The sequence below is a fragment of the Orbicella franksi genome, chromosome 11 (assembly GCF_964199315.1).
Source record: "Orbicella franksi chromosome 11, jaOrbFran1.1, whole genome shotgun sequence".
Taxonomy (NCBI): Eukaryota; Metazoa; Cnidaria; class Anthozoa; order Scleractinia; family Merulinidae; genus Orbicella; species Orbicella franksi.
In genome coordinates this window covers 23,131,238-23,147,852 of record NC_138155.1, presented here as the reverse complement: position 1 = coordinate 23,147,852, position 16,615 = coordinate 23,131,238, and the positions used below count along the sequence as shown (strand labels likewise).

At 37.6% G+C, this 16,615-nt stretch overlaps 1 protein-coding gene across 2 annotated transcripts in view; it reads left to right on the top strand.

Moving 5' to 3' along the window:
- Positions 1-3,282: 3,282 nt before the first annotated feature.
- Positions 3,283-16,615, top strand: part of LOC145460475 (uncharacterized) — a 34,803-nt gene continuing 21,470 nt past the window's right edge. For both annotated transcript variants that reach the window (XM_081445310.1, XM_081445309.1), the window contains exons 1-6: positions 3,283-3,592; positions 6,643-6,887; positions 7,569-7,701; positions 8,195-8,400; positions 11,541-11,638; positions 12,236-12,273. In XM_081445310.1, the coding sequence (XP_081301436.1) occupies positions 3,349-3,592; positions 6,643-6,887; positions 7,569-7,701; positions 8,195-8,400; positions 11,541-11,638; positions 12,236-12,273 (964 nt within the window). In that variant the 5' untranslated portion in view covers positions 3,283-3,348. The remainder of the gene's footprint in view (positions 3,593-6,642; positions 6,888-7,568; positions 7,702-8,194; positions 8,401-11,540; positions 11,639-12,235; positions 12,274-16,615) is intronic.

Below are 16,615 nucleotides of genomic sequence, written 5' to 3'. Positions count from 1 at the left end.
GTTTTTGTCTTTGCCCCTAATCAGCTTTGAAACGAGTAGACCAGCAGCTTCTTCCACACGATAAACGCTGAAAACAACAACAACGACTACTGGGATCATGGCTATAACATTTCAGCGCTAAACTTATACAGGAAAAAGTTTTTTCTTGACTGTAGACTGAAAAAGACGACAAAAAATTAATGTTAAAACTTTAACAAAGTTAGAAAAAACTAGGCTTAATCAAATCAACGACTACGCCGTATAATAACAGTAATAATAATAATAATAGTAATAATAACAATAGTAATAATGATGATGATGATGATGATAATAAAAATAATAAAAACAAACTTTATTAAAAATAATAAAACAAGAATTTTAATAAAAACTTTTCAGAAAACCTATTTACAAATCTTCACACATTCCACTATCGTAGACTAAAATTTTGATGAAAAACAAACTTTATTGAGTACTTTTGAAATAATAATAATAATAATAATAATGATGATGATGATGATGATGATGATGATGATAATAATAGTTCATTTATATAGCGCACACATCCATTATTTGCCCGAGGCGCATTACAAAACTATCTCTAAAAACTACAGTTTTACTCTAAAAACTAAAATACTAGCACTAGACAAACAGAAAACCACCAAGAGCCTATTACTCGGCATGGGCTATATTCTTGTGTCAACCTTTTCTTGTATCTCTTTATTTAAAGTACTCCAGCGTTCCCCGTTCGAGAAACAATTTGGGTTACCAAGACGTTGAACACGAGACAATTGCGTTGTTTAGTGTTTGAATACTTTTGGGCATTACGTAATCCTTTTGTATTAGACTTCCCATCGTACACTTTTCGCACATATTAGTTCATATATTAGTTTTCGTTCACACAAATAAGTTAAATTCTAATCCTCTGTTTGGAGGTGGAGACCGTATCTTTCGGACACTTTCGTTGGAATATCGTTGGACATTTGGACTGAAGTATAGATTCGTAGTCAACGCATGGACATTTGGACTGTCGTAGCTTCGTAGTCAAGGCATCCTTTTTAAGTTTAGTTCGTGCAAACGCGTGGAATAGAATAAATGTTAATCTGGTAAACAGACGTTGGGATGACAACGCATCATCCCAACTCCATTTTAGTAGGGTGTGTCGAATCGGGGCCCCAAAATCTCCCTGCAGGAGACCCCAGGAGACGTCCGACAATTAAAGATCAGCTTCTAAAAATAAAAAAGTTACACCATCTGCAGAAAAACTAAGTTTGGGGCCGTTAGATGCTCCAAATGATCGAGTGCGAGTAATGGTTTCTCTTTGCGCTCACACGTTGACCACCCAAGCACACATGTGAGTGTCATTACTCACTTGCAAAATAGCAACAATATAATAAGGGTTTGAGCTAATCGAGGCTTTTTTTGGGCGGGGCGGAAAACCACCCTGGCCATTTGAAATACCCAAGGCTGATTAAATGGTTTGAGAACTACATTGTCAATTCCAAGTTTTCGAAACGGTCAGTGTAAAACGAAGACTGCGGACTGCAGACTACAGACTGGTAAAATGCAGATTGTGGCTAAAATGAAGACTGTAGATTGGGGGTCAAATGCACACTGCAGCCTGTAGACTAATTTTTAACTGAATCGTGTTAAAATTTTCATCATTGAAAGCTAACCGTAAACAGGCTAACTGGGCGGCGTTATTTAGGCTTACCTGAGTGATATTTAGGCGAACCGGAGTGATATTCAGGCTAAATTAAACCAGAGTGATGTTCAGGCTAACCGGAGCGCAAAAGTTTGCTACCATTAGCCTGAATAACCCTGTTTACGGTTAGCACTCGACAAAGGAAATAACCCGATTTATACTTAAAAAAATCATTAGTCTGCAGTCTGCATTTTACCTCTGGTTTACAGTCTGCATTTGATGTTGTCTGCATTTTACCCCAGTCTGCAGTGCAGTCCGCAGTCTGTCTTTTACACTGATCGTTTTCCGAAATAAAAAAAGGCGCAGTCTTTCAATTCTTCTTAAATATCTCTCAAACCACTTTGATAATCCCCTTGGTTCATTGCCATTTATAGCTAAGTACGTACTTTATTACGGTGGGTCCTTGTTTATAAGTTTTCAGGATTCCATAGCTCCGGATACATGCGTATTTTACCCTCTGTTGAGAGCTTACACACCAAAGAAAAGTTGCAGGAGGGGAAGTAATAAAAGGAAGTAAATATGAAACATCGAGCAAAGAATAATAAGCGTTAATGAATGCAAACAGAGGCATATCATTTCTTAACTTGAGGACCCTGTGACTTGAAATGTTTGCGTGCTCTAAAAGTTTGTGACCACTTAGACTACACAAACATTTCAAATCAGAGGGTCTTCAAGTTCAGAAAACCCCGCTTTTCCACCCGGAAAATCGCCTTAATTTTTGGGTTTTACAATTGTTTTTCTTTTAATACCGCAGCGATGGCGTTCTGTGCATCTTGTCGCAACTGACCTAACGTTATTTTTCCTCTTTGCTAACAACGGCGTTCTAGTTCCAGTCTTTGATCGGTCACCGCGTTCTAGAAGCCGTCCCGTCCTAAATCTTGAAGGCCCTCACGGCTGAATGGTGAGTGACGCCCCCTCCCTTCCTCCTGCAATCCCCCCTCCCCGCCTTCGTTCTCTCGTCCCAGCCCTCTCTCGTGTTCATGGCCCTCCAAGCTCTGTCGTGATCCTTGCTCAGAAAATTTAAAAGGGACGTTTATAGTAAAGAATGATTATCAAAAAGAAACGAAAGCTTCTCAGTATGCGATTAATTCTCTAACTGTGTCATATTTGCTGGCAAAATATTTTGATCTCGGTAAGCGGCCAAGTTTTAAAATGGATAAAGACAGACGGAATGCCCTTTGACGGCCTTTCGTGGTAATGAAAATCACGGGATCACTATCTTTATCACTGACTTCATTTTAAGTTATTTATAAATAAACTTCCTCTGTTTCTCGGAACACTTCTGGATCTACCCCCAAATCTGTCATGCGGTCTAAACGCGTCTTGGCCGCGTTTGGCCTGAGCCAGAGGCCCATGATTCAAGCTTCGCTTATCTTTGCAAGCTTTTTGTTTGTCTCTCATCGAAAGTTGCAAGAAACGAGCACAAAACCACTTTTGGAAAGCTTTAACCAATTCTTGAAGCTTTTTTTTTTGTGCCATCGCTATTTCAACTTCGCAAAAAGACCACAACCAAGTTAGGACAAGTTAAGAATGGCAAATATTTACTCTGCAAAATCACATGATTCGGCATCAAATTTCTCTCCCCAATTTGCCCTAACAATGCAGAACAAAACAGTTCCGGAAAGGCTTCTCAACGAAGAGTTTCCACCATCAAAATATCCACAAACATGTCTAGTAATCTCTCTTTACTTACAGTTCTCTTTATTCTGTGTTATTTCATCAAGAAAGGCCGAAATGTCGTCGTTTATACCACGATAACTCGAGACTCAAATGGTGATTACTTCACGAACGTCTGCAACAATTGCTACAAATATGGCGCTGCACTCGATCAAGGTGTTTGTAAATGTGAATCGCAAAGCTCTCTCTTTCTGAGATCTGAAAAGCGCTGCTCTCGCAAGGACAAATTTTTGTGTAAGTACAGTGGTTGTGAAGCGTATTTGGTTCTAAGTTTTATACAAAGAACTTATGCAGGTTTTTGAAGCTCACAGTTTATAAATTAACACGATACAGCTAGTAAAAGTTGCTGGGAGGAAGCTAGAATTATGGTTGATGTAATGACTGTTGTATACGTTTATTCGTTAATTTATTGCAGTAAGCTATCTATTTAAACATGTAGACCCTTCAGCTCGAGATTTGGCGATTAATTTTTGACCTGACCTACCGACTTTTAGGCTGGTTTCTACTAGCGCGTATAAACACAAACATAAGCCGACGCAGTAAGATGTTGATAACTAATGAATATTAGCGCCTAATCTGTTGAAAATTTTTCAAACAAAAGGTGGTAATTATCAGCATCTCACTGCATGCTACCTATGCGCGGAGGTGCGGAAACCATCCTTTACAGTACTAGTGTGAATCCGAAAAGCATCACTTTGATTTGACTTGACCAAGACTAATCGGATTCTTGAGAAAATTCAATTTGTGAATTAAAACGGAGCTAGCTGGCATCAATTTCCTGATCGATTGGACGGTAGTGCTGTCATGTGCCATCTCCTTGTGGTTTCATACATGCCGAATGATAAGTTGCTGTCTGGGGAGGGGAGTCGGGTTTGTATATCCCCGTTCCGAATTTTCAAGATCATACACGTAACATCTTTACTGTTGGTATTTTAGTATTTTTCAATGCCTTGTTACTTGTCAGAGCTTTATCCTAAATTCCAGTCTGTTTGTAGTCACTTCACACTACGGATTAACTCTCATTGGTGTCTAATCATTTAGCAGTACTCCATGAATTATATGACTGAACTGGTCTGTGATGGAAAGGAGAATTCACGTTGGTTCCCTGAGGGGTCCAAATTTTAAAAATATTGACTTCTATGGTGGACTGCTCACGATCGTGAATATATTAATTTTGGGGAACTGCTTTTTTAATTCATTAGACAAAATGAACAGAATCTTTTATTGTTTATGTTTGGAGGTCAATTTCAGTTAAAGTGATGTGATATGAGTTAAAGTGATGTGAGAAATGTAAATAAATGGCAACAGCTTTTGCATCCATGGGCATTTACCCAGAAAGGATCGCTCATATCAGAAAGAGCCAGACTTTATTAATTTACATGTAGCTTGGTTAATCTGTTTTGGAGAATATTGGTCTATTAAATGTTCTTCTTGTTTGGCAAGTTTTAAGGTAGTTAATATCAGATGGTGAGCCACCTTAGTGGATATGCTGATATTAAACCATTATTTTTATTATTATGAAATTCAAATCTCGGCAAATGATGTTTATTATTATTATTATCATTATCATTATCATTATCATTATCATTATCATTATCATTATCATTATCATTATCATTATTATTATTATTATTATTATTATTATTATTAATATTAAAAATTATTATTATCATCCCTTTTTTTTATCCCAAGGATATATACATGTCCTGAGTGGTTGTGCTCTTAATGTATAACCACTTGTGATGTCATCAGTTTAAATGTCACCATATATTCTTGATAAGCAGATGGTAGAGCTAGGATAGATCTATCTGCACAACGGTCGGTTTCAGATATTGACAGCATTCTGATGTAGCAAATTGAAAAACGTTATCAGTTTTGGTGCAAAAATGGTGGTAAAATGGCCCATTATACCTATAATTGATCAAGGTCCCATTTCTAGGCTTTGCCCATAATTAATACCCAACTTTTTACGGCAGCCGGAAAGAATACATGCAAAAGCTAGCAAAAGCAGGGCCAAGAAAAAGGAAAGGAAGTGGGCAAGAAGAAAAATTTGGAACAGGTAATCGCCAAAAAAAAAGGTCAAATTTTGGATTATGCACAGGCACCAGATTGAAATATTGCACATTTTTGTACCTTTTTCTTCAGGAAATCTATCTTTTTGGTGAAAAATAGCTTTCTTAGCAAAACTCAGGTCCATTTAGCATCATTGCGGCCAAAAAACTGATTTAACAGTTAAAAATGGCCTTTTTTGGTGAAAATTTAATAGTCAAAGGGTTATTATTATTATAATCGTACATTGTATCTATGACAAAATTCTTGATCGTGATATGTTCTCCACTCGCCTATTTGCCACGTAATCGGCATGCGATCACGTGGATGTCCAATTACAGGTATCCAATTTGAACTTTTTGTAATTGGACACCTGTGATTGGATACCCATGTGATTCGCACATCAATCTGCCATAGGAAAAAAGATGGCGATTGGTACATTTACCCATAATTCTTAGCTCAAGGAAACTTAAAAAACGCTCCTAAAAATGTACAAAAACGTTCTAGAACCTTCAAACCCAGCGTAGACAATGTCAATAGCACATGAGCAAATACTGCAAAAATGTGGCTTTCCTCGTACTTTACAGGCTGTATTAGGCTCGCATGGTATTGTGGTAAAATGTGCAGCCGCCATCTTTTTTCCTATGGAGGATTGTGCATGCTTTAATGGCTTTCTTCGCACTGTTTCCTACAGTTTTCAAAACTTATAAAATGTGCTACACACGTTTTTGCTCAAAAGAAGTTCTCAAAAGACATTTTAATTCCAAAATTTGTCATAGATACAATTAATTAGTAATTGGACCTCATGTCGTGCAATTCAAAGAGTAATCGTGCTCGTAATTTCAAATCGTCCTTGTGCTTTGTACTCGTCTGATTTTGAAATACCTTGCGCGATTACTTCCTGACTTGTACTCTACTCGCTGCAATTACTATTACGTATTATTATTATTATTATTATTAATTAAAGTCTTGCCGCTTTTAACTTATGGTGCCGAGTTCAATCTGTGAGCCTAGGGCAGTCATTATTATTATTGTTATTATTATTATTATTATTATTGTTATTATTATTTTAATTATTATTATTAAGTTTGCATTGGACCAAACCTGAGGCTTGGTCCATAAACTAACCCTGCATTAAAAAAAAGAACTCAACCAATATTTCTCCAATATGGACTGACATGCTAGTTCAATATTAACATGTAAATTATAACCAATTTTGCTTAATTCTGTTGTAGTTAAGGAGAAATGTCAGAACTGGCAATATGAGCTTATAGAAGTCATTGACACTGAAAAAAAGGATTCAGAATATACCTTTTTCAAGAAACCTGAGCAAATGCAATCCTCTTGCCAGTTGGAGCCATTAATGTCCTATTATAATAGTACCATGGGAGAGTGGCAGTTTTTCAATCTATCTGGAAATGTGTTAGCACTGTTAGCGCTGCACAGTGGTCCACAAGCCTCATCTATGCTAAAAGTAAAGGTATGCTTTAAGTTAGTGGTCCAGGTTAAGAACCCTGGCCAGGGACATTACGTTGTGTTCTTGGGCAAGACACTTTACTCTTACAGTGCCTTTCTCCACCCAGGTGGATGTACATGTATAATATAAATGGGTACCTGAGCCAACTTTGTATAATATTATAATTAATTTAAAGTCCAACCCCTATTAAGTGACCATCTATTAAACAGCCACCCCTACTAGGCAGCCAGTAATCTAAGTCCCCGTACGAGCTTTTCTATTGTTTTTGCTTCTATTAAGCAGCAAATCCCTTTTAGGAAACTTATCATGGTGGAAAATTAGTTTATCTAGATGTGCCCCTCTCCTCTCCTTCTGATATACAGTGTAATTCAATTTAAGTGATGTAATTTCTGTTTTATGCGTTTTTTTCTTCCTTACAAAGCACTATCGGTTACTATTTACTTTCTTTACGTTATATTTACATATCTATGTATTAGCTAGGAATTGGAGGAATAAATAAATAAATAAATAAATAAATAAATAAATAAATAAAAATCCCTTTTAACAATCCACTATCCATTTCCCCGAGGGTTGCTGTTTAAAAGGGGTTGAACTGTACTTTCATGATCTATCATGATAGAGAGATTTATTCTCTTATACAGCAGTTATCTGAAAGTTCTAGTGCATCTAATTTTCTACTGGCAGGTTACTCATGTATCCCCAAGTCTGACAAAGTTCAAAGGTTATGTCATGAAGCTGGGATTGAAGTGCATCAATAAACACAATGGAAACACGGAAGAATATTGTTTACTATTTAAAGCAAAGGGAAAAATACATTGTAAGTATCACTGAGAAATATTTTTTAAGTCAAAATCCATTCTGCATGTGAGTCAAATGTTTGAGTCATTGCTCATTGGGCGGCCGTATATTACAGGTCCTCTGAGTTTTTAAACGTCAGGCAGTTGGTGGGCAAGATGGAGATAACTGACAACACAGGTCGAGTTGTATTGGGCTAAACGGCCCTCTGGTTGCCTAAATCAGCACTAATGAGCTCACTCTGGTTAGCTTAAATAATGCTGATGCATGAAATTAACAGTTAGCTCTTAAATAAAAAAAAAATTTAAGGCTGATGCAAATTATATTCATTTGTACAATTAATATAAATTATTCAGATAAATGACTTAAGCTTGACTTCAGGCTTGGATTTCATTTGGCCAACTTAGCTGACTCTAGCCTGTGGTAAGAGTTATATTAATGACCATAAGGATTTAAAAGTCCTATTCTGCTCTTTTTGGATATCTTAATAAACAAGCCTATTTTTTTTGTTTTAGTTCCACTGAATTGCAGTGTGTCTGTTGACTCAACAACATTAACACCTTCAATAACAGCTCCTGCAAAAACAAGTACCCTAGTAACTTCTCCAATTGCAAGTAGCCCAGCTGTCATAGTCACACCAACAATCACCTGTACATCATGTACTGCAACTAGTACAAAAAGACCGCCACCAACCTGTTGCGATGAGCCAGACCCACCACTGGTAATTAATGATTATAACTGCTTTAGTTGCTTGTTACTGGTAAAACTGCAGAGGCTAAAGTAGGCCTTTTGCTTTAAGGTCTAGCTGTTGAGTCCTGTTGTGTTTAGGAACCTGAGTTTTTGAAAATTATTTGTTGTTGTGGTTGGTTTAGTGGATCAACTTTTTCAACTGGAATTAAACTAGTTTGAAATTGCTGATTTGCTTGGAATTTCTCATTCAAATGCTTTGCACCTATTTTCAAATAAAATTGCTATGCAATACGTGCTTGATCCTTATAGAAAAATTGGTGGAGCAATATAATGATTACTTTTATACTGTAAACTTCTGAAAGTAACGACCGCTTGAAAGAGCGACCCCCTGAAAGTACACGTCAAAAACCTGTGGCCGCTAATAAATCCCGCACATAACAACCCCGCAAAAGTAGCAAGCCCGCTGATAGTAGCAAGCCCACCCCGAACCCCACCTCCCAGGTTCAATGGTATCATTTTCAACAGGAGTGTATTAAAGGAATGCACTGAGAAATTGTTTCAGCAGACTAACATAGCAGTGCATCATGAATATATGCATATGGATATAGTTAGGTTAATTAAATTATCATAATTATTCATCGCTAGGAATTTTTAAATCATTGTAATTATATATATATGTATATATGTATATATATTTTTTATTCATTGCAACTTTTTATTGTTGTACATGTAATTTAGGTGAGGGCCACAGGTTTCTCAGTCCAGGACTGTAAAGTATACCTGCCAACTGTCACGCCTTAGGCGTGAGTCTCAATGCCTGCAGATTGAACACTTCGATCTCATGCCGACTCACACTTACGGGCCAAATTCTCAAGGCTGATTGAAAAATGTGAGTGGTTGCAGCTTTGCTTGGCACAGTTTCCAAAATAGTAAACTCAAACCTATGTAAGAAATAAAGACTATGCGTAAATGACAATACTTCCGTCTTCAAAATGAAAGGAGCGGAAGCGAGGTCGTGTTTAGTGATACATGTCCAGAGAGTGGGACTGGGAATTGTCAGGGCTGTTTCCGCTTTGGCTATTGTATTCAAATTTGGTCAAAATAAACCCTTTAAAGTCACTTGTCTTTGGAAGACTTCGGACGTCTTTGGAAGTTTTTGGATGTCTTTGGAAATCTTCAGATATGTTTGTGTCATCTTCTAAAAACCTGGTACTCCCAGGATAAAAATCTCATGCATATAACTCAGAAAAAGTTGGCAGGTATACTGTAAAGTGTTTCCCTTGTTAAATATAGTTATTGATTGGAAGTACAAACAGTTACCAGTGTCTGGGCTGTATGGGTTGCCTGTGTGTAGTAGTACCTAGAGCTGCAGGGGGGCCGTCGCACTCTACCCAGGGTGGCTGAACTGTGCTGGTCCACATGCAACACCCAGCTCTGACGTATGGCTCCCAGAAGTTACAGGCAAGGCAACGGCCACACCCTGGGCAACGGTGTCGACTCACCAGCTGAACTACATCAGGGTAGCCAGCTCAACTCAACAAGGAATTGGCTGGTGATAGGAAAAGGCAGATGGGGCTCTCTAGCTGTGGGAAGCAACCCATCTAGGAGATGGAAAACTCCAAACTAAAACCCGGGGGTAGTACCTGTCAGCCTAACAAGGCAACTACCTAGGGGAAGGGAAATCCCGATAACACACCAACCATCTCCACTGGAGTTGGTCATAGGGCTAATCACCCTACACCATAAAAAAAAATCTAATCACGGAAACCAGAGACTTGTTAAGGACAAACTATACCAGATCAAGCATGACGACTTGCCAAACTCCAGGTGACAACTTTACCATGTGGGACGATGGCAGAATTACAGACATGGATGAAATCTGCAAAGAAGCTTGTTGACTGAGAGCTAATCCCAAAATTATGGCCCTATTCTCCCAGAGGAGAGTCAGGCCTAATGATAATGATGACTTGTTTTCCTGCCAACTGCTGACAACATGGTCTAGACATGAACAGCCCACCCATGTGGCAGCAACATAGATTTAAACTGGAACAAAGAATTGTACCTCATGTTTTGAGAACTATTTTTATGAATTTACATCTTATACAGTATTTCCTAAAATGAGCTCAGTCCTATCAACTTTGTAAATGGTTTGAACCCGGGAGTATCAGTAGTTCGTATAGTGTGATCGTCTGGGTGAGTGTAGTTCTGAAAAGAACTGTTGTTGGTGACTGTTGTTCTTTCAGAATTACACCAACAACAGTTCTTTTCAGAACTACACTCACCGGGACGATCACACTATACGAACTCCTATCAACTTTATATAATGTTTTTTGCTCCCCCAAAATGACGTGACCGCTCAAAAGTAATGACTCTCTGAAAGTAAAGCACCCCTAAGGCTCCTAATTTCAAAAGTAACAACCCTCATTACTTTCGGAAGTTTACCGTGTTACATGGTATCTAATATATAGATTTAACCTAAAGCCTACAAATTAAAGCAGTACTCCTGATTACAATACATTATTGTGGCTTTGGCAGTCCAATACCTGGCCAGTAGTTAACTTAAAAAAAGGCATGTGACCTTTATTAGCTCTAAACTTGAGCTCATGATATGGTCTTGTGATACTTGTCAGCAGATACCTTGTTTTGAAAGTTGTCAATTTACTATAACATGGAATGTCCAATATCAAAGATGTGTGCTGGGCGCTGTAAACCAAGGCTGCATGTCTTGGTCAACCTATTAGCTGGAACATGGCTGCCATGTTGTGCGACTTTGTTGTTGTCATCATGGAGCTCTGCTATTTATAGTGTCTTAATCAACCAAAACTGGTTACTAAGTTGAAACAGTTGCCCACAATAGAATGTGTCAGGGAGTTTTTCCTAAGATGATGAAATCCTTAAGTCTTATGATTGATCTTAAGCCCAATGTACTAACCAATTAACCACTATGTACTTGGTATTAAGTAGTATTTAAATGCTAATGTAGGTGATAAGATTTATCATTAATGGTTAGCTTTTGTGCTGGACTCATGATTACGATGTCCTGGTTTGAGTCTGATTGGGGTCATTGCATTGTGACGGTTAACTCTCACAGTGTTGCTATTTATCTAGGGAATAACGTTAACAGGTGTTGGCAAATTGTTAATTGTAAGTTTATTTTCAATTGATTCACAGTCTGCTGGAATCATTGCAGTGATTGTGATTGGTGGAATTGTATCTCTTATTTGTGCATTTGTGGTGGTGTACCGATATACATATATATTTCGAACAAGGTGATGCCATTAATTATGTTATACCATAGCAACTGACAACAATTCATATCAGCTTTCAGTGAAGGAACTTAGTGTTAGGTATAATAGTGTCCCTTATCTGACTGTGTTAGTTTAATTTTGTAGTTGATTGTTATCAGGTGCCACTGTTATGCACAAGATGACTATTTCTGAGGCCCATTAACACCAGTGTGCCCATGTTTATATGTAGCTCCTGTTAGAGTCGTAGCCCATTTTAGAGGACAATAGTGGGGGTCCCAACTTTTCTCTTTGTGGATTTTCTAATCCCACGAAGCATTTTAAATGACAATGAGTCATCGCATGTTAGAAATTTGTAGATGACTCACACTGTAATGCAAGAAATATTGTGGACTTTCCTGATGTTATAAAATTTATGTATTTCAAGTTATGGATACACTTGGGAAGTCTGGAGAGCACTCAAGAAGCTAGAGTTGCTCATGGCTATGCTTTGAGCAATTTTTAAGCTTTAACTTGTGATCCCCAAGATCCTATGTCCATGGTACCTTTGATGCATTAGATGTATGTTAAGCATGAACGTATTCTTAAATAACCTTGCTGTTCATATTATATTTTCTACAGAGGACTTCAAGCAAGAAATCCTGACCATGACTTTGATGGTAATGGATTCTCTTTTTCAGCAAAATTTATTTAAAAAATTAAATTATTTTGTTGTGCCTGGAACATGATTCTTATGTTGTTCGACTTTATACTTGTTAGCTCATGAGTTTGTTTTATGCTGTTGTTTTACAAGCAGAGCTGTACTTTTAGTACGGTAGTACGATATAATGTTAAGTACAGTTGAACCTCTATGAAGTGGCTACCTGTTAAACGGCCACTCCTTATTAAGCAGCCAGTTATCAAAGTCCTGAAATTTTATTATTGTCTGTAAAATACTGTAAATAAAACCCCAATTAACAGGCCACTTCTATGAAGTGGCCATGGCCATCTTTTGGTCATCCCGATGAGAGTTTTTCTATTGTCTTTACCTTTATTGAATGGCCACCCAAAATTAAATATGCATAAATGAACTTTGTTTTGGATGAGGTAATGGCAGATAAGAGTCCAAAATAGAAGGTGACGAGTGATAAAAACAATCAAACACACGTTTATCATGATTGTCTTGAAGTGACTTCATGTTCACTAAGTAATTGACCCGATGGTGAAAAATATTCAAGGTACATCAACCTCTATTAAGCTTGGCCAACCACTATTAAGTGGCCACCTCCCATTTTCCCGCTGGTGGCCTCTTAATAGGGGGTCGATTGTAGTATTCCAACTTTGTTCCCATCAAACATTACTTGGTTTGTTGCTAGCTAATAATAATACGAGTCACCAGAGTGTGCTGACTATGCGGATCTAGATGAACTCGAAGAGATGTCGGCAAAGGAGGCTTCCAACAGGACTTCAGATCAGGACCCATCGTATTCAGCACCCCTATATAATGTCCCTGAGGGACCTCGTCACGATTTCGCTTGTGCTCCCATGTACGACGTCCTAGAGGGACCACATGTGGGATTTGAGTCCCCTATGTATGCGGTCCTTGAGGGGCCAGATACAAATTGAATTGGAAAAGAACCTCTGCTTAGAACCACTCGGTTTTCTTTCACGTAACGTATGACGTAAAACTGACGTCAAAAGACTTGACTGTACGTAGCACTACATAACGGGCAGCGTGTACACGTTCTGAGGCATGCGTACGCCTAATAAAACCAGTTAAAAACCTCTTTTCGGACAGTAAGAAGTCCAGCGGTTCACTGCTGAGGTCTCTTTTCTCTTTTTCTATTATTTTTGCCGGAAATCTTTTGAGTCAAACTCTAGTCGGCACAAATCACTAAATAAAGTAAGAATTTTTTTCTTTTGGTTTTCCGTTATCGCTGGAAAATAAATACGGGAGGATAAATACGGAAAATGGAGGTCACATATTACGCCTGTGAAGGTGAGAAATTTCAAAATACTACCGAAACATTTATGAACTTAGCCACACTTAAAAAACTTAAGCCTGTCATGGGAAATCATTTCCAATCTGACTATCTTTGGTCTTCTTCACTTTCTTGTTAATATTTGAGTATTTTCTAGAAAATCAAACGATTGTTAGATTTCTTATGATTTAGGACTGTTTTGTGAGTCCTGCTAAAATTAGGTGACACTGACCCCTTTAATTAGACTATTTTGTTCACAGAAACGAACTTGAATCACCGGCGTTATTTAATTATTAAAAATAGTATTTAATAATCAAAATTCTTATCCTGTACACTCCTTTGATGTTTGAAACAATCAAAGTAGGTTTCTGTGTACATATGTATCTAAAATCTAAAACCTTCGAATTTGATGGAATTATGTTTATATGGAGATTATTTTGCCATTAAAATAAGGCTTTCAATTACTTTTTTTAATGAAAATTTTGTCTGAAAGCAGTCAAGAAGTATACCGGGATACGAAGAGGCTGAGACGTTTGACGTGTGTGTTGCTAAGCAATACGAGGGTACGTTTCCTGAGGTCACGTGATAAGTTTCTAAATGCTTTCGTCGTTTCTAATTAATTTGATCGAAATGCACATTTGTAAATCAAAAACCCTTCATACAATGACGAAGATTTGCCGGAACGCACCAGTCCTTTTATTTCCCGGATAACAAAAAGTAATTTTGAGAAAATGGTATTTAACTTTAGCCATTTTTAACTACACCTCATATATTGTAAAGTTTTAATGAAATATTTACAAATTCTGACTATTAAATTTCAATTGTTTTTTTCAAGACTGTTCTGTTCATTGCGTCGCTCAAACAGTTTTACACGCCTTGGTATCCTCCACGAAAACATCCACGCAACGCGCGTGTTCCCATTATCCACGCAAGAACTAGATACCATGTCTAAAAATAACTTGAGAATAACACCTATATAGGGGGCTAATTCTATCACCCTTCATCCTCCCTCACTCCGGAACGAGGTTCATTCCGGCCCACTCCACCGCCTCTTGTCTTTCTGGACTTCCGGTCGATTCATACAAATCGTTCTATTTTTATTCGAGTAACCAGTTGTTAGTTGGTCTTCCCGTGATATCGATAACCAGCGTTTTCTCCGCAAAACTCCGAAGGAAAGATAGTTTTGAGACGTCCCCATTCACTCGACACCCTCGCTTTCGGTTTTGCCCACAGGAGATAGAAGAGTGAAGTTGAGAACCGAAAGTATGACAGAATGAAGTTAGGGCCTTGAATTGATCGAGATTAGAGGGGGGAGTGATTTGGAAAAACAAGTGGAAGAAGAAATACTGAGGAAGTTTGAATAAGGAGGTTGCTGTGAAAGTGACGAAAAACTAAGAACGACTTAGACAACATCCATTCATTTTCAACCTTACCAACCCCAGTTTGTACACCTTGAATTACGCTATGAAGTTGATTATCATTCATTATCTACTTTTTCTGTTTTCGATTGTTGTTGTTGTTGTTGTTGTTGTTGTTACTGTTTGTTTTTGTCTTTGCCCCTAATCAGCTTTGAAACGAGTAGACCAGCAGCTTCTTCCACACGATAAACGCTGAAAACAACAACAACGACTACTGGGATCATGGCTATAACATTTCAGCGCTAAACTTATACAGGAAAAAGTTTTTTCTTGACTGTAGACTGAAAAAGACGACAAAAAATTAATGTTAAAACTTTAACAAAGTTAGAAAAAACTAGGCTTAATCAAATCAACGACTACGCCGTATAATAACAGTAATGATAATAATAATAGTAATAATAACAATAGTAATAATGATGATGATGATGATGATAATAAAAATAATAAAAACAAACTTTATTAAAAATAATAAAACAAGAATTTTAATAAAAACTTTTCAGAAAACCTATTTACAAATCTTCACACATTCCACTATCGTAGACTAAAATTTTGATGAAAAACAAACTTTATTGAGTACTTTTGAAATAATAATAATAATAATAATGATGATGATGATGATGATGATGATGATGATGATGATAATAATAGTTCATTTATATAGCGCACACATCCATTATTTGCCCGAGGCGCATTACAAAACTATCTCTAAAAACTACAGTTTTACTCTAAAAACTAAAATACTAGCACTAGACAAACAGAAAACCACCAAGAGCCTATTACTCGGCATGGGCTATATTCTTGTGTCAACCTTTTCTTGTATCTCTTTATTTAAAGTACTCCAGCGTTCCCCGTTCGAGAAACAATTTGGGTTACCAAGACGTTGAACACGAGACAATTGCGTTGTTTAGTGTTTGAATACTTTTGGGCATTACGTAATCCTTTTGTATTAGACTTCCCATCGTACACTTTTCGCACATATTAGTTCATATATTAGTTTTCGTTCACACAAATAAGTTAAATTCTAATCCTCTGTTTGGAGGTGGAGACCGTATCTTTCGGACACTTTCGTTGGAATATCGTTGGACATTTGGACTGAAGTATAGATTCGTAGTCAACGCATGGACATTTGGACTGTCGTAGCTTCGTAGTCAAGGCATCCTTTTTAAGTTTAGTTCGTGCAAACGCGTGGAATAGAATAAATGTTAATCTCGTAAACAGACGTTGGGATGACAACGCATCATCCCAACTCCATTTTAGTAGGGTGTGTCGAATCGGGGCCCCAAAATCTCCCTGCAGGAGACCCCAGGAGACGTCCGACAATTAAAGATCAGCTTCTAAAAATAAAAAAGTTACACCATCTGCAGAAAAACTAAGTTTGGGGCCGTTAGATGCTCCAAATGATCGAGTGCGAGTAATGGTTTCTCTTTGCGCTCACACGTTGACCACCCAAGCACACATGTGAGTGTCATTACTCACTTGCAAAATAGCAACAATATAATAAGGGTTTGAGCTAATCGAGGCTTTTTTTGGGCGGGGCGGAAAACCACCCTGGCCATTTGAAATACCCAAGGCTGATTAAATGGTTTGAGAACTACATTGTCAATTCCAAGTTTTCGAAACGG